Consider the following 24,832-nt stretch of genomic DNA (forward strand, 5'->3'; position numbering starts at 1 on the left):
GTTTAGATTACTCCATTCAAAATATAAAAGCATGGTTTCCTTATTATTTTTTAAATGAGAGGACTGTAGTAAGAAATGTGCTTGACTTAGTTCTCTTTTTAGTGAAGAGATATCATGACCACAGAGACTCTTAAAAAGGAAAACATTTAACTGGGGGCTGGCTTACAGTTCAGTGGTCTAGCCCATTGTCATCATGGTAGGAAGCATAGTGGAATGCAGACAGATGTGATGCTGGAGAGGGGCTGAGAGTTCTACATCTGGATCCTCAGGCAGCAGGAGGCAAGACTGAGCCACTAGGCCTGGCTTGGGCTTCTGAAACTCAAAGCCCATCCCCCAGTGTCACACTTCTTTTAACAAAGTCACACTTACTCCAACAAGGCCACACCTCTAATAATGTCATTCCCTATGAGTCTATGGGGTTATTTTCATTCAGACCACCACAGTGCTTTTACAGTCGTGTTTTGTTTTTTCTGTTGTTGTTTTGTTTTGTTTTTGTTGTTTTTGCTGTACTCAAGATTATCAGTAGACAATATGTTTTGGTTGTAGCACATGGAACAAATCAATGAACACTTTGCTGATGATACTTTCCCTTTACGACAGAAGGGTCTTTCCTAAGGGACATGCCCATTTGCTGCCTTTTCATATAAAATTGTAGCGTCATAAGTTTTTGGGCCTGTCTGTGAAAGCTGAAGTGTTTGGAGAAGTAGGAAGTGCTGGCTACTTGTGTGGATGAATAAAATAATCAGGAAGTGCTCCAGGTTTCCTTCTACAGAATCAAGAGTCCCAGGATTCCCCGCATAAGTCTCCATCTTGCAAACCTGTCTATTCTTTATCTGCAGGGGTGAAGGAGATGGGAAACTAACCTGTACAGGCAACTAAGCATCATCTAGTTTGTGATCCTACAGTTGTGCCTTGGAAGGAATTATTCATCTGATTTTTTTTTCAGATGTCTTTTAGAGAAACTTGAATGGCAGAATGCTATTTCACTGAGTGGATGTGCCATCATTTATTTCCATTCCCTGGTCTGGGTATTTCAATTCCCTCTCCCTCCCCTCCTCCCTCTCTTCTGTTTTGCTTAGTGATCAAGAATGGACAGTGTTTGTTTCACTCATGTTTATAGTAGCAGGGGAAGAGTTTTAAGAGATGTTATAAGGACGAGGAAAACTGAAAATTACAGACAACTAAACAATATTCAGTTGGCTAACCGTGGGGCGATTTCAAGTGTTTGATTAAACAAACACAAAAGGTTTTCAAGAAAAATCAGGAAAACTATGCACATTGTATCTGGAGACTGAATATATATCCTAAACACTTTTTAATCTAATGAAAGAAAACCATTATATGTACAGTCTCTTCCTTTCTTCCAAGTAGACATTCTAAAAGTAAGCATATAAATACCATCTCTCCTCTGCCATCACCGTTCTGGTGATGAAAACAAACACAATGAATTCCACATTTTCTGAATGGTTCAGAAAGCTCAAAGTCCAATGAGTAATTTCATAAATGCAAACTGTCTATGTAAATAATGTTGAATAAAGGACATTTTTGTTCTCTATTACCACATAAGAACTTGCTCCAAAATGTAGCGATTTAAAATAAGAGCTACTTCATTACATTTACTTCTGTACTATGAAGGAGAGTTGGCTTGTTCTCGTGGCATCAACAGCATTCTCTTGGTGGCATTCATGTGACAAGCAGCCTTGGCTGGAGAGCCCGAGATGGCTTTATTTACACGTTGGCAGCCTTAGTGACACTCATCTGAACGCCAGTCTCAGGTGGCACTTGGCAGCTCCTCAGCGGTTTCTCTGCATGGCTGTCTCTGGGTAGTTACACTAACAGAGCAGAACCAAACTCCCAGAAGAAATCCCCCAAGGGACTCTCACAGAAGCAGCATGGCTTCTTATCAAACCTCAGAATCCCAAAACTCCACTCCTAGAGCGTGCGGTGGCCAAACAAAAATCAGAGCAATCCCAATTCAAAGAGAGATGAATTTGTGTCCATCTAACTCAGAAAGGCCCCTCCCAATGGCATTTATCATACTGTCTTACTTCTCTATATAGTAGGAGTAAAAATTAAAAGAAAAGTCTGATTCGCAAGTAAGAGAAAAATGCCATTACATCTCAACAAGCCCAGATGATAGTGATGACTTCACAAACCATGGCATCAAAACATCTGTGTTAAGCCTTCCAAACCATAATAAAATAAAGAAAGAATGACTATAATAAGGAGAAAAAATAGAAACTCCAAAGAAGACTCAAGTGAGGTAGCTAAGGTTAGTAATATATAAAATAAAAACATAGACAGGATTTAGAGAATTAAACACTACAGAAAGAAAATGAATCAAAAGTTAGAAACTTAGGAACTGAAAGTAATCTAAAATTAAACATAAAGAGGAAAAAGGCTGAAAAAAACATAAAAGGGCCTACAAGATGGCACAGTGGCTAAAAGCACTTGCCACCAAGCCTCACTACTTGAGTTCTATTCCTGGGACCACCATGAGGAAAGAGAGAAGCAATTTCTACAGGTTGTCTTATGACTTCCACATGCGTTTATACACACATATATACATAAAAACAAATGTGATTAAAAGAATTTTTTCGGACATTCAGGCCCAGCGGCAGAGACAAGCAGACGCAGGTAGGCCTGCGGCGGCCCGCGGAGGTAGACGGGCCCAGCAGCAGCCCGCTGAGGTAGACGGGCCCAGCGGCGGTAGCCGACAGGGATATTCAGACCCAGCGGCAGCTGGCAGAGACATTCAGGCCCAGCGGCGGCCCGCTGAGGTAAACGGGCCCGGCGGCAGCGGCCGACAGGGACATTCAGGCCTGGCGGCAGCCGGCAGAAACATTCAGGCCCAGCGGCGGCCCACAGAGGTAGACAGGCCCGGCGGCAGAGACAAGCAGACGCAGGTAGGCCTGCGGCGGCGGCCCGCGGAGGTAGACGGGCCCAGCAGCAGCCCACTGAGGTAGACGGGCCCAGCGGCGGCAGCCGACAGGGATATTCAGACCCGGCGGCAGCTGGCAGAGACATTCAGGCCCAGCGGAGGCCCACAGAGGTAGACGGGCCCAGCAGCAGCCCGCTGAGATAAACGGGCCCGGCGGCAGCGGCCGACAGGGACATTCAGCCCCGGCGGCAGCCGGCAGAGACATTCAGGCCCAGCGGCGGCCCATAGAGGTAGACAGGCCCGGCGGCAGAGACAAGCAGACGCAGGTAGGCCTGCAGCGGCGGCCCACGGAGGTAGATGGGCCCAGCAACAGCCCGCTGAGGTAGACGGGCCCAGCGGCGACAGCCTACAGGGATATTCAGGCCCGGAGGCAGCCGGCAGAGACATTCAGTCCCAGCGGCGGCCCACAGAGGTAGACAGGCCCGGCGGCAGAGACAAGCAGACGCAGGTAGGCCTGCGGCGGGGGCCCGTGGAGGTAGACGGGCCCAGCAGCGGCAGCCGACAGGGATATTCAGACCCGGCGGCAGCTGGCAGAGACATTCAGGCCCAGCGGCGGCCCACAGAGGTAAATGGGCCCGGCGGCAGCGGCCGACAGGGACATTCAGGCCTGGCGGCAGCCGGCAGAAACATTCAGGCCCAGCGGCGGCCCACAGAGGTAGACAGGCCCGGCGGCAGAGACAAGCAGACGCAGGTAGGCCTGCGGCGGCGGCCCGCGGAGGTAGACGGGCCCAGCAGCAGCCCACTGAGGTAGACGGGCCCAGCGGCGGCAGCCGACAGGGATATTCAGACCCGGCGGCAGCTGGCAGAGACATTCAGGCCCAGCGGAGGCCCACAGAGGTAGACGGGCCCAGCGGCAGCCCGCTGAGGTAAACGGGCCCGGCGGCAGCGGCCGACAGGGACATTCAGCCCCGGCGGCAGCCGGCAGAGACATTCAGGCCCAGCGGCGGTCCACAGAGGTAGACAGGCCCGGTGGCAAAGACAAGCAGACGCAGGTAGGCCTGTGGCGGCGGCCTGTGGAGGAAGACGGGCCCAGCGGCAGCCCACTGAGGTAGACGTGCAGTAGCCGACAGGGACATTCAGGCCCGGTGGCGGCCCCCAGAGGCAGACAGACCCAGCGGCAGCTGACAGGGACATACAGGCCCGGCGGCGGACCGCAGAGATAAACAGGCCCAGGGACGGAGACAAGCAGACACAGCTTGGAACAGGGACGCCCCTAACCCCAACATCTGGGGAAGAAGCTATCTCCGTGGGTCAGAGCCAGAACGAATCTGAACACTCCGTCTGAGGACAACCCAGGGCCCAGCTGCTGATCCTGTGAAACCCAACAACTTGGAGGTGTTGGTGAGACTACCCTGCTCAGCTGAAACCCATCTGGGAGAGGATTCAGATGCCTACAGTTTAAAGTCTGAAGAAACAAGATCAGCTGAGGAGTTGACAAATGAACAAAAAGTGACCTGAGAACACAGAAGAAGGCGCTACCCAGACACCAAACCAGATCACCAGAATCATAAGTATATAATTCACCGATCGAAATCAGCTGCCCCTGAAGAAATAGCCCAAAAGCACCAATTTAACCAAGAACCCCTACTAAACCAAGACTAAAAATTAGAACAAGAGAGGCACTCTCAGACACAGACACCACCTGCACCTCACAGAGGAAGAGATGAGTAGGCGCCAGTGCAAAAATACAGGCAACAACATAAAGACCTATATGGCAACATCAGAACCTAGTGATTCTACACCTGCAAGACCTAAACATACCATGACAGAAGAAACAGAAGAAATCAACCCTAAAAATGACATTAAGAAGATGATAGAGGCCCTTAAAGAAGAAATAAAACATTCCCTCAATGAGGAAATAAAAACTTTCCTTAAAGAGGAATTGAAAAACTACCTTAAAGAGGAAATAAAAACTTTCCTTAAAGAGGAAATAAAAAACTCCCTTAAAGAGGAAATAAAAACTTCCCTTAAAGAGGAAATGAAAAACTCCATTAAAGAGGAAATAAAAAACTCCCTTAAAGAAATGGAAGAAAAAACGAACAAAAAATGGGAAGAAATTAAAGAAAGCCAAGAAAAAGCAATTAAACAGATGAAAGAAACATTCCAAGATCTGAAAAATGAATTTGAGACAATAAAGAAAACACATGCTGAGGGAATGCTGGAAATAGAAATCCTGACAAAACGAACAGGAACTACAGAAACAAGCATAACCAACCGATTGCAAGAGATGGAACAGAGAATCTCTGACACTGAAGACACGATAGAGAAAATAGATTCGTCAGTCAAAGAAAACAATAAAGACAAAAAAGTCCTAACACAAAACGTCCAGGAAATTTGGGACACCATGAAAAGACCAAACCTAAGAATAATAGGGATAGAAGAAGGAGAAGAATACCAACTCAAAGGCACAGAAAATATATTCAACAAAATCATAGAAGAAAACTTTCCTAACCTAAAGAAAGAAATACCTATGAAGATACAAGAAGCTTACAGAACACCGAATAGGCTGGATCCAAAAAAAAAGTCCCCTCGCCACATAATAATCAAAACACTAAACACACAGAATAAAGAAAAAATATTAAGAGCTGCAAAGGAAAAGGACCAAGTAACATATAAAGGCAAACCCATCAGAATAACACCAGACTACTCAATAGAGACTATGAAAGATAGAAGATCATAGACAAACCTCATGCAGACACTAAGAGACCATGGATGCCAACCCAGACTATTATACCCAGCAAAACTCTTAATCACCATAGGCGGAGTAAACAAAATATTCCAGGATAAAACCAGATTTAATCAATACCTGTCCACAAACCCAGCCCTACAGAAAGCACTAGAAGGGAAAATTCAACCCAAAGAAGCTAAACACATCCATGAAAAATCAAGCAATAGATAATCCTACACCAACATACACCACAGAAGGACAACACAACACAACCAAAAAAATAACAGGAATTAGCAATCACTGGTCATTAATATCCATCAATATCAATGGTCTCAACTCACCTATAAAAAGACACAGGCTAACAGAATGGATTAGAAAACAGGACCCATCCATATGCTGCATACAAGAAACACACCTTAACTCCAAAGACAGACACTACCTCCGAGTAAAGGGCTGGGAAAAGGTTTTCCAAGCAAATGGACCTAAGAAACAAGCTGGTGTAGCTATCCTAATATCTAATAAAATAGACTTCAAACTAAAATCAATCAAAAGAGACCAGGATGGACATTACATATTCATCACAGGAAAAATCCACCAAGATGAAGTCTCGATTCTAAACATTTATGCTCCAAATACAAAAGCACCCACATTCATAAAAGAAACACTACTAAAGTTTAAAACGCACATCAAACCCCACACATTAGTAGTGGGAGATTTTAACACACCACTCTCACCAAAAGATAGATCTACCAGACTGAAACTTAACAAAGAAATAAAGGACCTAACAGATGTTATGACTCAAATGGACCTAATAGATATCTACAGAATATTCCATCCTAACACAAAAGAATATACCTTCTTCTCAGCACCCCATGGAACCTTCTCAAAAATTGACCACATGCTTGGACACAAAACAAATCTCAACAGATACAAAAAAATTGGAATAACCTCCTGTATTTTATCAGACCACCATGCCTTAAAGTTAGAACTCAATAACAACAAAAATTATAGAAAACCCACAAACTCATGGAAACTGAATAATACCCACCTGAAACATCAATGGGTCAAGGAAGAAATAAAGACAGAAATTAAAGAGTTCCTAGAATTCAATGAAAATGAAAGTACAACATACCCAAACTTATGGGACACTATGAAAGCAGTGCTAAGAGGAAAATTCATAGCTCTAAATGCACACATAAAGAAGATGGAGCAATCCCATACCAATGAATTAACAGCACAACTGAAAGCTCTAGAACAAAAAGAAACAAACTCACCCAGGAGAAATAGATGCCAGGAAATAATCAAATTGAGGGCTGAAATCAACGAAATAGAAAACAAGAGAACAATACAAAAAATCAATGAAACAAAGAGTTGGTTCTTTGAGAAAATCAACAAGATAGACAAACCACTAGCCAAATTAACCAAAAGGCAAAGAGAGAACACCCAAATTCACAAAATCAGAAATGAAAAGGGAGACATAACAACAGACAATGAGGAAATCCAGAGAATCATCAGATCATACTTCAAAAACCTGTACTCCACAAAAATGGAAAACCAGGAAGAAATGGACAATTTTCTGGATAAATACCAAATACCAAAATTAAATCAAGACCAGATAAACCATTTAAATAGACCAATAACCCCTAAAGAAATAGAAACAGTCATCAAAAGTCTCCCAACTAAAAAAAGCCCAGGACCAGATGGTTTCAGTGCAGAATTCTACCTGACTTTCAAAGAAGAACTAATACCAATCCTCTTCAAAGTGTTCCACACAATAGAAACAGAAGGAACACTACCAAACTCTTTTTATGAGGCTACAATTACCCTGATACCCAAGCCACACAAAGATGCAACAAAGAAAGAGAACTACAGACCAATCTCCCTCATGAACATTGATGCAAAAATACTCAACAAAATATTGGCAAACCGAATCCAAGAATACATCAAAACAATCATCCATCACGACCAAGTAGGAGTCATCCCAGGGATGCAAGGATGGTTCAACATACGGAAATCAGTCAATGTAATACACCATATAAACAAACTGAAAGAAAAAAACCACATGATCATCTCCCTAGATGCTGAAAAAGCCTTTGACAAAATCCAACACCCCTTCATGATAAAGGTCTTAGAAAGAATAGGAATACAAGGAACATTTCTAAACATAATAAAAGCAATTTATAGCAAGCCAACAGCAAACATCAAATTAAATGGAGAGAAACTCAAAGCGATACCACTAAATTCAGGAACAAGACAAGGCTGTCCACTCTCCCCATATTTATTCAATATAGTACTAGAAGTTCTAGCTAGAGCAATAAGACAACAAAAGGAGATCAAAGGGATACAAATTGGCAAGGAAGAAGTCAAACTTTCACTATTTGCAGATGATATGATAGTATACATAAGTGACCCCAAAAACTCTACCAGGGAACTTCTACAGCTGATAAACTCCTTCAGTAAAGTGGCAGGATACAAGATCAACTCAAAAAAATCAGTAGCCCTCCTATACACAAATGATAAAAGGGCTGAGAAAGAAGTCAGAGAAACATCACCCTTTACAATAGCCACAAATAATATAAAATACCTTGGGATAACACTAACTAAACAAGTGAAAGACCTTTTTGATAAGAACTTTAAATCTCTAAAGAAAGAAATTGAAGAAGATATCAGAAAATGGAAGGATCTCCCATGCTCATGGATAGGTAGGATTAACATAGTAAAAATGGCAATCTTACCAAAAGCAATCTACAGATTCAATGCAATCCCCATCAAAATACCAACACAATTCTTCACAGACTTGGAAAGAAAAATACTCAACTTTATATGGAAAAACAAAAGACCCAGGATAGCTAAAAGAATCCTATACGATAAAGCAACCCTTGGAGGCATCACCATCCCGGACCTCAAACTCTACTATAGAGCTATAGTAATAAAAACAGCTTGGTACTGGTATAAAAACCGACATACGGACCAATGGAATCGAATTGAAGACCCTGACATTAATCCATGCACATATGAACACCTGGTTTTTGACAAAGGAGCCAAAACTATACAATGGAACAAAGAAAGTATCTTCAACAAATGGTGCTGGCATAACTGGATGTCAATATGTAAAAGATTACAAATAGATCCATATCTGTCACCATGCACAAAACTCAAGTCCAAGTGGATCAAAGACCTAAACATAAATCCAGTTACACTAAACTTAATAGAAAAGAAGATAGGAAGCACTCTTGAACGCATTGGCACTGGAGACCATTTCCTAAATAAAACACCGACAGCACAGACCCTGAGCACAACCATTAATAAATGGGACCTCTCAAAACTGAGAAGCTTTTGCAGGGCAAAAGACACAGTCAATAAGACAAAAAGACAGCCAACAGATTGGGAAAAGATCTTCACCAACCCCACATCTGACAGAGGATTGATCTCCACAATATATAAAGAACTCAAGAAACTAGACATCAAAGCACTGAACAGTCCAATTAAAAAATGGGCTAAAGAGCTAAACAGAGAATTCACAAAACAAGAACTACAAATGGCTGAAAGACATTTAAAGAAATGCTCAACATCCTTAATCATCAGAGAAATGCAAATCAAAACGACTCTGAGATACCACCTTACACCTGTTAGAATGGCTAAGATCAAAAACACCAATGACAACCAATGTTGGAGAGGATGTGGAGCAAAGGGAACACTCCTCCACTGTTGGTGGGAATGTAAACTTGTACAACCACTATGGAAATCAGTATGGCGGTTTCTCAGAAAATTAGGAATCGAACTACCTCAAGACCCAGCCATCCCACTCTTGGGCATATACCCAAAGAATGCTGATACATACCATAAAGATACATGCTCAGCTATGTTCATAGCAGCACTATTTGTAATAGCCAGAACCTGGAAACAACCTAGATGCCCATCAACGGAAGAATGGATGAAAAAAAATGTGGTACATATACACAATGGAGTACTACTCAGCAGAGAAAAACAATGAAAGCATGAAATTTGCAGGCAAATGGATGGAACTAGAAAAAATCATCCTGAGTGAGGTAACCCAAACCCAGAAAGACAGTTATGGTATGTACTCACTCATTGGTGGATTCTAGATATAAAATGAACAATCAGACCACAACCCATAGAACCATAGAGGCTATATATATAGCATGGAGGTCCCTAGGACGACTGTGGCATATAATAAATTTCAGTTTTACTCAATTATTGAAAAAAAATAGCCAAATGAATGGAAACACATGAACTATGAACCAAAGACTGAGGGGCTCCCAGCTGGATCAGGCCCTCTGAATAGGTGAGACAGTTGATTGGCTTGATCAGTTTGGGAGGCATCTAGGCAGTGGGACCAAGTCCTGTGCTCATTCCATGAGTTGGCTGTTTGAAACCAGGAACTTATGCAGGGACACTTGGCTTAGTCTGGGAGGAAGGGACTGGACCTCCCTGGACTGATTCTACCAAGTCGATCACAGTCCTCGGGGGAGGACTTGTCCTGGAGGAGGTGGGAATGGAGGGTGGGCTGGGGGTAAGGGGAGGGCGTGGGAGGGGGGAGAATAGGGGAACCCATGGCTGATATGTAGAACTGAATGGTATTGTAAAATAAAAAATATATATCACAAAAAAAAAAAAAAGAATATGGCAAACTTTAAAAAAAAAAAAGAATTTTTTCTTTCTGTTTTTCTTTTTTATTTTATTTTATAATTAATTTAATTTTACATATCAGCCACGGATTCCCCTGTCCTCCCTCCTCCCACCCCCAGCCTTCCCCCACCCCAGTCCACCCCCCATTCCCACCTCCTCCAAGGCAAAGTCTCCCATGGGGATTCAGCTCAGCCTGTCTAGATTCTAGCATGGTGGGGGAAGGGCTCCTGAGCTCCCACCTCCAAGGAACTATGGACCACTGATAGCATCTAGGGAGAAAGATTCCACTTTTTTCTAAAGGTTTCGCTCCTGGTAGGTGGACCATACTCCAAAGGAAGGCCTCACATTCATGAGTATGTGGGTAGCACAAGTTGGACCCTTCGGGTTACTTTTTCAAAGTACATGAAGTTGGGGTGTTATGTGTGATGCTAGAGAGATGAGGATGGATCTGGGAGGAGCTGGAGAAGTAAAGAGTGTATATGATCAAACACATTGTTTGAAATCCTCAAAGAATTAATAAAAATATTGTATCTTCAAAAAAATTTAAAGATGCATCGATGATCTGGGTAATATCTATCTAGTGACCTAACTTACGCATAACTAGATCTTTTTGTTTGTTTGTTTGATTGGTTTTGAGACAGAGTTTTTCTCTGTAGCCCTGGCTGTCCTGAAAGTCACTCTATAGACCAGGCTGTCCTCGATCTCACAGAGATCTGCCTGCCTCTGCTCCCTGAGCGCTGGGATTAAAGGCGTGCGCCGCCGCCGCCGCCGCCGCCGCCGCCGCCGCCGCCGCCGCCGCCGCTGCCGCCGCCGCCGCCACCACCACCACCACCACCCAGCTCCACATCACTAACCCTAAGACGGCGAGAAAGAAACAAAATAAAGGAAAAAGCTTAGCGTGATCACAAACCAAATTTTTCCAAATCTGGTAATTCTAAATTCACAAATTCTATAAAATCTAAAAAGGAATAAATGCAAAGAAGGCTATAACGGGGTATATGTACCTGAGTTGCTACAAATCAGTATACAGTGGTTGTCATAGCAGCCAGGAAAACCCGTATGTTCCCGTTGTCTACCAAGAGTAAAAACATATGTTGTCAAAAAGCCCCATGAACTAAAAGGGAATAGCATTTAAAGCATTGGAAGTAAATAAGTCTGCCTTTCCAGACTGTTAAATGCCCAGTGAAGAGATCTTTCCATATGGAAGCTGAAGAGAAACTCCTATTAAATGAGCAAAGACTTAGCAAAGTCATTGCCAGTAGACTGTGTTTAAAAGGACAAAAGAGAAAGGGAGGAAGGAAGGGGAGCGGGGAGAGACTCAAACCACATTAAAGGAAGTTCTTCGGCCAGAAAGAAAACAGAAACTTGAATTTGCCTGCATGACTTAAAGAGTAGTAAGAAATGTGGGTAAGGTGAAGATGTGGTTTGAGGTTAACGCCAAGCAATCAAAACGCAAGAACAGTAATGAAAGTTAATTTATGCAGACCTGTTAACACTGGAAACACAAATTAAGAATAAGAACTTTCTTCTTCTTTGTCATTTTAAAATAAGATTATTTTTATTCCAAGTAACAACAGTAGCAACAACCAACAACACACACACACACACACACACACACACACACACACACACACGTACACACTACTGCCCACTTCCTCAACCGCTTGCCTCTGGGTGACACACATGGATGACAAATACATGCATGTTCTCCTCAATATCTTGCTCGCTGCGCTGACAGGTGTGAAAGATCCTTGAGCCAAGCCTCTTCTCCCTGGATATAATTCAAATGCAATGCTCTTAATTTTTAACAAGAGGTGATAAACTTTCAAACTGCCAAGACTATGTGAGTATGGGGTGGGGGTGGGGGCAGAGACAAGACTGTGCCAAAGCCAAGAAACAGAATGTCAGCTGTGGCTATGAACAGCGTTGTTGTTATTGTTATGAAAATCCAATCCAGGGTCTTGTGGGGGCTAGACAAAGGCTCTGTGACCAAACTCCATCTTCAACCCTTGATTTTCTTTGGAGAAAGGAAGTTATTTAGTGCAGGCTAGCCCTTGTAGGTGAGACTGACGAACTTACTATCCTCTTGCCTCTGCTCTCGAAGACTGAGATTACAAGCATGTTGCCAGGGTGTCCAGAAGGACGTCATTTTAGATAAGATCCCTTACATTATCATTACTGATCATCAACAGGGTTTTGTACAGTTGAATTCACTTTCATGTCTATTTTGCCATCTCAGAATATCTAACTGAGGAGGGGAGACACTATCACAACTCTTCATTTAATTTCAATTTAGAAAGTCTTGGCCTCCAACTCATGACCATGCCCCCTTTATCACCATTTCTGGACCCTTCAGACCCTTCCAATAAACAGAAGCCTTCAGATCTTACCTGAAATCAGTTCTTGGAGATTTATCTTTTTTTTGCATTTTTTTCATATTTTGGTCATGTTTTCCCCTCCTCCAATTGCTCTAGGATCCTACCCACATCCCTACCTAACCTGACTTTATGTTCTTTTTCTTTTTTTCTCTTAAAACACACACACACACACACACACACACACACACACACACACACACACACACTGGGCAGTGGTGGTGAATGTCTTTAATCCCTGTTCTCAAGAGGCAGAGGCAGGCAGATCTCCGCGTTGAAGGCCAACCTGATCTACAGACCAAGTCCAGGACAGCCAGGGCTACACAGAGAAACTCTATCTCAAAAACCAACAAACAAAAAACCATAAACAAGAAACAAAAACAAACAACAGAGAAACACAAAAATAAAAATCAAAGCAAACAAGCTTTGAAAGACCAATAAGACACACACAAAAAAAGACAAACAAAGCAAAATGCAACAAATAGGCCACAGAAATAGCATTAAGTTTGTTTGGGGCTTAGGGACTGCTGCCCTGATGTGTGGTTGGTGCACTCAGTGACACTCCGTTGGAGAAAATGGATTTTCCCCTTGTCAGTGGGCATCAACTACACATAGCTTCTTGGAATCCCATGTCCACTTCCCCTTCTCAGTGCTGAGACCCCAGCTGGCTTGGACCTGTGCAGGTTTTGTGTGTGTGTTGTCACAGTCTCTGTGAGTTCATATGCGAGTCAGGCCTGTTGTATCTGAATGATTCTGCTTTCTTGGCGTCATCCGTCACCTCTGTCTTTCTGCCTTCTCTTTCGCATAGATCCCTGAGCCCCAAGGGAGAGTTTGATGAAGACATTGCATTTATGACTAAGTGCTCCAAAGTCCCTTACTCTCTGCACCATGTTCAGTTGTAGGTTTCTGCATTAATTCCCATCCACTGCTAGAAGAAGATCCTCTGATGTAGATTGAACGAGGCACAGATCTATAAGCATTAACAGTTTGTGGTTAGGAGTTCTTTTGTTGCTATATTCCTTTATCAGAAGAATAATATTAAGTTTCCCCCTAGGCCCATGACCAGTCTAATCTCAGGGGCTTGGCCACTTTAACAGTGTCAGGAATGGGTTCTGTCTCATGGAGTGGGACTTACACATTTTTTTTTAAAGCAGTTGGTTACTCCCATAACATTTGCACCACTGTTGTATCAGAGTGTCTTGCGGGCGTGTCACTGTTGGAGGCTGCAGAGTTTGGAGCTGAGTGATATTGGTGATTACCTTTCTCCTCCAGTGGTATGTAGAATATGACCCAGTATCATGGATGGTAATCGGTAGGAGTGGAGCTTCTACCTAAACACCAGCATAACTTCTTCCTTGGAGAAGATTTATACCACATAGATCTGTACTCTTGTTCAAACCAGTGATACAATGATAACTATAAAGTTATGAAAAAAATGTACTAGTAAATATAATACACATTTCCTTCTTAAATTTTATGGTTTTGTAATATTTAGTTGATAAGTGTTCCAGAAGACCCCATTCCTAGTTTAAGAAGGACCTGAACCAAGGAGCATGAGACTAAAGAAACAGAGATGGACAGATGCGGGATTTCACAGTGCAATTGATTGGGAGAATGTAGATGTAATGCTAAATGGTTTTATTAAATAAGAAACACAGAGCCAAATGCAGAGTTAAAAGCCCAGAGACCAGAGAGCAGTAGCCAAAAGCTGAGACCACCTTCTTACCACCCGCTGTCGATGTCATCCTTCCCCTGAGAAAGAGACCTACTTCCTGTGTGTCTGTCTTTTTATTGGCTTTCTGTTCTGCCTTCTCATTGGTTGTAAACCCAACCACATGACCTCCTCGTCACTGTCTGTTTATACAGACCTCCAGGTCCCTATGGTTGGTACTGAGATTAAAGACATGTGTCTCCATGCTGGCTCTATCCTTCAATACACAGAGATGTGCCTGTCATGTGATCAGGATTAAGGGCATGTGCTACCACTGCCAGACTTCTGTTAAATGACTTGCTATTAGCTCTGACCCCCAGACAACTTTATTAACATACAAATAGAATCACATTTCAGCACAAATAAAAATAGGAGAATATATAGTCCTGTAGGAGAAGTATAGTCCTGTATGGTAGCAAGACCATTTGAATCTCCACAACTTGGATTAGAAATATGGACATGTTTATGGATTAGGACAAAAGTGATTTCTTCTAGCTGGAATATACCTGGATTATCATTAAGTAATGCCTCAGAGTTAGGTGTATCCCTAGAGCCAGAGTAGGATGCTTTGAATGAGAATGGCCCCCATAGGCTCATATATTTGAGTGTGTTGATTCCCACTTGATGAACTATTTAGGAAGGATTTGGAGGTGTGGCCTTATTGAAGGAGGTGTGTCATGGGGGCTGGGAGGTGGGGGGAGGCTGTGAGCTTTCAAAAGCCCAAGCCAGGCCATCTCTCCTTCCCTCTCTGCCACCTTCTCGTAAATGATATGTAAGCTCTCAGCTAGTGTTGCAGCACCATGTCTACTTGCTTGCTGTCATGATTCCTGTGGTGATGGATTCACTCTCTAAAACTGTAAGCCAGCCCCTAGTTAAATGTTTTCTTTTATAAGTTGCCTTGGTCATGATGTCTCTTCACAACAATAGAAAAGTGGCTAAGACACAGAGACTAGTTGTAAAGCTCCACAAAGCACCCTAGTGGATTCTGTCTATATGTTCTGGGAAGCTATGCCGGAGAATCTAGCTGGTGTCACTCAAGGTCAACCAGGTGGGTTATGAGTCAAGGTGGTGGCAGGTGTGTGAGGCTGAATCTGTAAACCCTGAAGCACATGCATTAACATTTCCATCTCTTAATGTAAATAACCAGGAAAACCATTTTAATAAAAAAGTTACACTTAATAATGAAATAAAATTTTGATATTTTCAGCGACCTGGAGACATAACCCATGAGTTGTGAAAGAACAGTTCTTCCCCTGATGGCCCTAACCTCGAAGTTTTCACAAGTCAAATCTATTGAATTATTGCTTGGTTTTCTAAGGGTCAAATCAATCCCAAATGGAAACTCTGTCTGTCCCAAAATCATGTCTCACAGGCACACTTGAATTCCTAGTGGTCTATAGCTTCATTTAAGTTGCAATGCTATACTTTACACCATAGCTATCTCCTGCAGTTTTTATATTATTAGCAAATAGTTCAACCACAGCATGGAAATCCTACTCTCCTACCAGCATTTTAAAAAAAAGTTTAGCAAAATACAGATTTGAAATTCATTCTTATTTAAAAGTAGTCTATATGCAAATCATCCCAGGTGTTTGCATGCATGATCTAGCTTGGTCTGCAGTCCTGAACTGAAACCCCATGACTGGTACACAACTTGCCACAGGATACTGAAATTTCACATTAAAACATATTCACCATGAAGAATTTCATCTCACAAAATAAACCCCAGGCAAATGATAAATGTCACATTGAGAATGCACTAACATTGCCTAGTCCAACTTCATAATATCTATATGAATTATTTGTACCAATTCCCTCTCTCTATTGCCAATACTTCCTGTGTTCATATAGACTAATTTAATACTGGTTGATAGATTGGCACAGCCCTGAATACACAGCAAGGCCTTGGGATACAGACCTTGCTATTAAACAAATAAATCTGATATAGAATCACAGAATATTCTTAGCTTCTTTGCCAAGAAATGTTGCTGGAGGGCTTCTCTCCAGGTTCCCCAAGCCCCGCAGTCCCACAATCCACATATAAAATAATCACTCAGACGCTTATATCACTTATAAACTGTATGGCCATGGCAGGCTTCTTGCTAACTGTTCTTATATCTTAAATTAACCCATTTTTATAAATCTATACCTTGCCACGTGGCTGGTGGCTTACCAGAGTCTCTACATGCTGCTTGTCCTGGCGGTGGCTGCAGTGTCTCTCCTCCTTCTTCCTGTTTCCCCAATTCTCCTCTCTCTTTGTCCCGCCTATACTTCCTGCCTGGTCACTGGCCATCAGTGTTTTATTTATATAGAGTGATATCCACAGCAAAGAAATAAAGATATGCCATGTGAATAAGAAATGAGAAATTTGCTGTGACCATACTGCATAGGCTTAGCCATTCCAAAGACCATCCTTAGACTCAGTTGTGTGCATCCACTTGTGCTTCACATTCCTTATCATTGCAATGGGTGACACAGAGCACTGGTCAACTTAAATTCCTGTGGTTGATATATTGTGCACCCCCATAAACTTATCTGGGGGTCAGAGAACAGAACAGCCACTATATTAAACATAGAGGTTAGGCAGTGGTGGCACATGCCTTTAATCCTAGCATTCCAGAGGCAGAGATCCATGCGGATCTCTGCGAGTTCAAGGCCACACTGGAAACAGCCAGGCATGGTGAGACATGCCTTTAATCCCAAGACGTAAGCCTTTAATCCCCAGAAGTGATGACAGAAAACAGAAAGGTATATAAGGTGTGAAAACCAGGAACTAGTGGCTTTTTAAGCTTTTAGGCTTTTAGCAGCAGTTCAGCTGAGATCCATTTGGATGAGGACTCAGAGGCTTCCAGTTTGAGGAAACAGGATGGGCTGAGAAGTTGGCAAGGTGAAGTTAGCTGTGGCTTGTTCTGTTTCTCTGATCGTTCAGCACTCACCCCAATATCTGGCTTCTGAGTATTTTTATTAATAAGACCTTTTAAGATCCGTGCTACAAATCCCCCACAGATGCTCGTGCGCGCGCGCACACACACACACACACACACACACACACACACACACACACACACTATGTATTTGAAATTGTAGAAATTGTTGTATGGCCCATGAGCACTGCAGTTCAATTCCCAGAACCCACATTTTAAAAAAGGGGGGGAGGGGGGAGTCTGTGTTAGCATGTATCTACAATCCCAGCTCTTGGGAGGTGGAGAAAGGTGGGTCCCTGGCAGTCACTGGCCATCTAGCCTAGCCTCCTGGCCAATTCCAGAACAGTGAGAGACCCTGTGGTTGTCTTCACACACACACACACACACACACACACACACACACACACACACACACACACACACACGACTGTTCATTTGTGAAGCACATTTACTTCTAACCAAATCAGTGGAGCAACAGCAGAGTCAAGCAGAGGCTTGCTCGTGAGGCCCCCTTCGCTGCCTAGCAACTCACAGGAAGATTATTAGAGATCACACCTGATCCATAAACAGATCATCGTCCACTCCCAGGCACTATGTGAGCTGCTATTCCGTGTTGGGAGACACCTTCCCTTACCCCACCCTAACCCCTGACCTTGCCTCTCCAAGAGCCCTCCTTGGAGTCCTGTACTTCATCTATGGCCTGCATGTTTTTGCATGTTTGTGGATCTGTATGCGTTTCCCCTGTTAATCCTCCTCCTGCCAATTTATCTCATGGCTGAGAACTTCTGCACCTTCAGAGAGAACACACAAACTTCATAGCTTCTCTGTGGAAGAACCATTAAATATGAGTATTTTCTATGAATACTATAAAACTTGTGTTTAAGACAAGGATCTTAGTTACTATTCCGCTGTTGTGATTAGACACCATGTCCAAGACAATCCATAGAAAAAAGCTTTATTTGGGGCTTAGCGTTTGAGAGGGTTAGTGTCCATGGCCAGCAGAATGGTAGCAGGCACCCAGGCACTGTGGTAGAGCGGTAGCTGGGAGTTCACATCTTGAGACACAACTACCAGTCAGATAGAGTCAACTGGGAATGGCAGAAAACCTCAAAGCCTTCCCCCAGTGGCAAACTTCCAACACATCTGCACTTCCTTGCACCAACTGGGGACCAAATATTCCAACATGTGGACTATGTGGCCATCATCATTCAAACCTCTGCAATAAGGAATTCAAATCTTTTTCTCCCTCCCAATGTACAACTTTCATGCAGATGTCTTATGCTTCCCCACCTCCTCACCCCTATGAAAAACCTTTAAAAATTTTTTAAGGCCCTGCTATGTTTTAGGCATAAAGTGATTGGTCCCTTCCCCCTTCGCTTTCTTAGCACTAATTCTTTTTAAAACTGACCTATCTCAAAAGAATGTGTGAGGTCAAATCCCAGCCAAGTGGGAGAAAGACACAGTCACCACCTTCCTTAGACTGAAAATTTCCATTCACTTCCTGCCTCTGCGTGGCTGCTCCTCCACGACTGTGAGCAGTGCACCCTCCTGTGGAAGAGTCAAGTTGTCCTGGGGAGACATTCATTTGGAGTGGTGGTGTCGTTTTGTGTGTTGTGACCCCGAACTTACTTCTAATCACCTATCCTCCGTAAGAAACAAGATGTTAGCATTTTGATTGTACTCAGATGCTAATGAAATCTCAGTGAAGTGAACCTATGAAAGAGATTCCTATGAACTGTCTAACTGAAGGACCATCCTTGGAACATAGGTACAAGTCAGCTGCTTCTACAGCATTAGCTGGATTTTCTTCCCTGTTGCTGCTGCAAATACAAAAGGATCATTTTAAACTGTATCCTCTTCTGCAAAATCTATGGGTCAAGCCATGACATTTTCCATTGACTTCCGTTCTGCATTTTATCCACAATTTGCAGACATTTGAGAAATGCAAACTGTGACCCCCCAACCCTCCCACCATGCCTTTCAGTTTAAACTCAGAATGTTTGTCACCCATAGGAATTATGACTCAGGACTTACAGGTTCAGATGGTTCTGAATTGGTGTTCCCAAGAAGGCAGAGAAGATGGGAAATTAAAAGGCAATTAGACTATCAGGAAAAGCAGATAAACTGAACATCTGTAAGACAAGAGACCCCAAATCTCTTTAAATACATTTTGAGCCTTTGGCTACAACATATTTGTAACTCTGGTCACTTCAAATATTTGTGACCTAGAGCTGTGACCAAAGTTCAAGCTGTAAGTGTTACTGTTGCAGTGGATATCACAAAAGCCTTGCCTCCGGGAGTTCCAGCTGTTCCAGCTGCCTCCAGCACACCAAGTCAAGAACAGTAATGGAGAAAAGAGATTTAGTCAACATGGTTACATTGGGAAAGGGAGACTCTAAAGGGGTTCGGTGACCCTCCAACCCATTTTGAGGCACTAACATGAGCCTCATGAAGAACTGGATGGACTGGGAGGGGGGAACGGTGTGCATAAGTATGCATTCTTGATCAGGTATGGTCCAGCTCATTGTCTCCTTTTGGTTCTGCAAGATGGGTTGAAGGAACCTTCTTCTTGGAGGGTCTCCGTCTGGTTCCCATAAAGTGATTAGTTCAAGCGTGCAGCCTCACTGTGACAGATAAGTACCCTCCCTTGTGAGGGTAACTTGTTTTGTGAAGTTAGCAGCGGCTCCAGTCATTTTCATCTCTTGTCATGAAGATGCTTACCCATCAGGCCTGAGAGGGTGACTCCAAAGAAAAGGTACCAGAGACAACAACAAAGCCAGAGATGGACAATGTGACCATTAGGCCAGTGGCTAGTTTGGTCTAAAGCTGTAATCAGGGTGTCTGAAAATTCTTTGAATAAAAAGTTAGCTGTTGGGAATGTAGGCAATGGAGAGACTGTTGAGCCACTGAGCTCTAGCTGTGAACTGAGACACGTAATATAGCCACAAAACTTCCCTGGGGATACTGCTGAGGCTTGGAGGAACAATTGGGTGTCACACCAAGGAATTCACGTTTCAGTGATGTGTGCTCCTTTGCCGACTTGTCGACTTCGAAACCACAGCTCTCATTTCAGAAAGAATGAGAGAGAGTTTATTCTGGAGCCATTATGAGCAACTGTGGCCCTAAATTCCATGTTCCAACGTGGCAGCAGTTTCGTGAAGATTTTATAGATTTTAAAGAACAAAGAAAGTCATAAATCAAGGCAATTTTAAAATCCTTTGGTGGGTACCAGGATGGCAGGTACAATGAGACGGGGGAGCTATTTTGTAGGCCTAAGATGCTATCTGGTGTCATTCTTAGCTCTTGCGTTGGTGAAAGCTAGTGCTCTGCTAAGTTAATAGCTTCTAAAAGGTTTGTATTTACTATCATGAGGCATTAGTTCAGATACAGAGTGGAGCAAGGAATGGCTGTTCCAGAAGCTAAAAAGAGCCCGGGATAAAGTAATTAGCCTCTAAACCTACAAAATTCCAATCTCTCCGCATTATTGAAATTCCAAACTGGACCACCAGTCTCTGCAGACACAGAAACTCCTTCCAGGAGGTTTTTGTTCACAGACAGACACAGGTTCTTTTCAGGAATTTTCACGCACACTCTCACACTGTAAATGTGCCGTTTCACAGATACAGATGAGCAGGTTAACCTCTCCATGATGTCAGAATTTATATGTTCATGAACTAGATCTATTTTGTTGGCCATAACTCAGCGATTAGAGGTGCTTTCGCTGGATAATGTGGCACTGGAGATCAGTGTGCTTTTATTCCAATCTAAATTACTAATAGTAACTCTCAGATCACACATTCCGCTTCCTGCAAGGACGTTAAGGCTCAAGAATGGCTACAAATGGGTTACAGAGTTTTCATGGTCCACAGAAGTCCTGTGAACTGCAGAGCCGGCTCAGAGCTGCTCAAGGCAGGGAGTTACCAATGCAGTTCTGATAAAGAAGAGCTTTGGAGGGTCACTTTGAAGTGGGCAAAACAAACTGCCCTCAAGCTGGAGCCAGGGGACGGAGACAACAATCCATCATTGTGGTGACTGTCCTGGATAAGGCTCACAAGTGACCAGGTGACAAGTCACTGACCCTATGACTCAGTCTTAGGGTGCTCCTTGTATGGTCATAAGTGAGAAATTATGTCTGGCGTGTTCAGTAAATTCACAGCCCTGGCTTTTCTGATATGCTCACACGTTCCCAGTGTGCTGCCACGTGTGCATGGGCATGGGGGTAATTTTTTACTTGTGTGAATAAGTTAGCACCTTGTGCCCTGTGGTACATTCGGGATAGGTGGTGACCATTTATTTGCACAGTCAGGATGTACAGTCACCCTATGTCTGCATTTGCATTCAAAGTGGAGCCAGGGCAAGGCACAGCCCAAAGCCACTGTCCCACAGTATGAGACTTAGGACAGAACAGCAACTTAGAACACAGGACACAGCTTGGTCTCCAGGCTTGTCTTATTAAGACAAAAATCAGAATATAAGATGTGTATGTAGACATCGTATCTTCATTATTTCATTAATTAGGTGCCATAGTTTCACCTATCTTTTTTATCTTTATCTGAAGAAATTCAAATATCTGGATAAGCACTGGGAAGCCATCCTTTCAAAGTGTTTGTTGGAGTTCATCAAATTTTTCAAATTAGGAAAGAAAGCGAGGGTATGCAAATATGAGGTGAATTTTAGAGAGGCAACAAGACAATTTATACTAAAAGTAAAAATAAATGAATTAAAAGTTGCAGAGGTGCTTTTGTATTTCATCTATACATTACTGTGAATATGCACAGCAAAAACTTGTAAATTAGATTGTTATTGAATTTGAATTTATGTGATTGTTTTTCATTCTGACACTTCATTTGATGTTATTGAAATCAGTCTGTTTTATGATTATCACTGCATTAAATTCACTCAACAAATAGGCTATTTATTTCATCTTCTGCTGAGATGGCTGGCACCTCTCTCTTTACTCTCCTAGAAGATTTATTAAACCTACTGTATTGTTACTAAGACAGCCGCTCTAAGGTATATAATTTGTATTGGTCTGTATATACATGTGTATGAGTAAAAGAGACAGACAGATAAACAGACAGAAATAGATAGAAGCAGACAGACACAGAAGAAAGAATAACTTGTTCAGATTTAAGTGTATATAAGGCTTTGTGCTTGAGGAAAAAAATACTTTAAGAAACAGGTATTACGGGGCTGGAGAGATAGATTAGTAGTTAATAAGAGCACTGGCTGCTCTTGCAAAGGACCCAGGTTCACACCCACATGGTGGCTCATTACCATCTGTAAGTCTAGTTCCATGGGATCCATGACCCCCTCCTGGCCTCCACGGCATACACATGGTAGACATAAACTCACAGTCACATACACATAATTTTCTCTCTCTCTCTCTCTCTCTCTCTCTCTCTCTCTCTCTCTCTCTCTCTCTCTCTCCAGGAAAGTATATAAATACAATGAGTTTTAATTGAAAAATATTAAATTTTATTTATATGCTATTTCTGTTCATCAAACTGCTAAAAGCCATTTCTAACTTCCCTTTAATTTGGCACATATTATCTATTTTTAAAATCTTATTTATTATTAATAATAATATTATCTAATTTCCATTTAATTTGGCATATTATCTTTTTAAAAATCTTATTTATTATTATTATTATTATTATTATTATTATTATTATTATTTTGAATGGTTCTCAATATGCACCCCAGCTGGGCTGAAACCCACAATTGTCCTGCCCCATCTTCCTGGATACTAGAATTATAAACGTACACCCCCCAAACCTGACCTATTTCTTTCCTTTGGATAAGGCTAAGTGCCCTAATTTTTAGTCAGTGAAAGTTGCAGTTTCGGTCCACATATCCTGCCAGCAATGTGAAATCTTATGAAAGGAGGCTCTCATAATGTTTGCTGTAGGGCAGCTCTGTAAGACCACCTACGGACTCGAGAAACTCAACCTCTTTTTGTAATACCCAACAGGTGTGCATGTTATCCCTTGTTTTCCTTCTGCGTGGCCCAATTTTTACACAGTGATTTTAATAGAACAAGTTGTTCTCATATCTTTTTAGCTCCAGAATCCTGGATCAGCATCAATAAGCTTTTAATCATCCCAGTTAAGGCGATATAACTTCAAATGAAGGCAATTTATGGGATCTGAATTTCTTTCCTTTTTTATTCCTTTAATAATAAAATTGCATTATTGTAATGAACACACAAATAAAAATACCACACAGCTAGATTAAGGTGCCACTCAAACACTGAATTTCTTCCTCTCCCTCCACCCCCACCACCACCCTTTTTGTGTGTGTGTATTTCTTTGTGTCAACCTGGCCATTCTGGAATTCACTCTATAGACCATGCTGGCCTTGAACTCAGAGATTCCTCTGCCTCTGCCTCCCGAGTGCTGGGATTAAAGGTGTGTAATTTCTTAATATTAAAGCAACATTGAACTTCATAGTCAAATGCTCAGAGGTTGAGAAGAGGTTAAAAAATGTACCTCTTTCATTCACCTACCCTCAATTTCACTAAAGTTTCTAAGTCCTTTTACACTCTAAGCTAGCCTGCTCGTGTTTTGATCAAGCATGTTCCAGATATTTTTCAAGTATCAATAACAGAAGCAGTCCAAAGAAAGCAGAGATGGAAGAAAGGAAGAGAAGAAAGAAAGGGAGGAAGAGGAAACAAAGATCATATAGAAACAACCTGGCAATGTAGAAAGAAAGATGCACTATATTAGTCTATCATCTATATGTAAGTTAGTAAGTGACTAATGCGTGATTTCCAGTGTTCAAGGGCAAAACCAAACATGGGCAGAGGTTTTTAATGGGACACATCATTGTCTTTTGCAAAGTGGATTGGGACACTGGGAATACCTTTTCCATACAGGATTCTATTCAAGTAATCACTATGTAAAGAAAAAAAATTTAAAAAAAATGAAACACCTACATGAAGAATCATACTGGAATATTTGAAGATGCTTTCTTCCTGATGAGGAGTCCCAGAAAGGAAAGTTGGGGAATGCCATACCTTCAATTTGCAGGTCCAACAAGGATGACTTATGGTTCTGGGAAAGCACTAGCTTGTCATCAGTTATTGTCATACTGCAGTAGACTTGACATTCTCATGAGCAGACCATAGGGACATACTACGTTCCTTTTCAGTGAGCAAACGCAGTGTAACGTTGGACAAAGTTTATTACTCCACTGCCAATCCATAGATGATGCTGGAGGATTCATTTTCTGCATCAGTCTCACATGCTCAGGTCTTATTTTACTGGAGGAGAAATCACGATGTTTTTGTCGGTTTTGTTTGTGTTGTAAAGGTCACCACGCTTCTGAGAAGGTATTCTTAGTGATTAGGTGAGTTATTAGAAAAGACAAATGGTGAGAACTCTAACCATGTGGCTGTCTTTTCCTTAGGAAGCTCATCGAGACTCACCTGAAGACCATCCCCAGTCTTGCATTTTCCAATCTGCCCAATATTTCCAGGATGTAAGTAATTATTTTAATATGCAGAGAACTTTGCAGTTGTGACATACTACCTTCTAAATGTGCCCTGTCAAAAAAAATCAA

General features: G+C 42.3%; 1 protein-coding gene across 1 annotated transcript in view; it reads left to right on the plus strand.

The window, feature by feature from the left end:
- The window catches only part of Tshr (thyroid stimulating hormone receptor), a 138,368-nt gene that overhangs the window by 53,342 nt on the left and 60,194 nt on the right, over positions 1–24,832 (plus strand). The window contains exon 2 of the mRNA XM_006987273.4: positions 24,680–24,751. Within this exon, the coding sequence (XP_006987335.1) occupies positions 24,680–24,751 (72 nt within the window). The remainder of the gene's footprint in view (positions 1–24,679; positions 24,752–24,832) is intronic.

Source organism: Peromyscus maniculatus, chromosome 14, assembly GCF_049852395.1.
Source record: "Peromyscus maniculatus bairdii isolate BWxNUB_F1_BW_parent chromosome 14, HU_Pman_BW_mat_3.1, whole genome shotgun sequence".
NCBI lineage: Eukaryota > Metazoa > Chordata > Mammalia > Rodentia > Cricetidae > Peromyscus > Peromyscus maniculatus.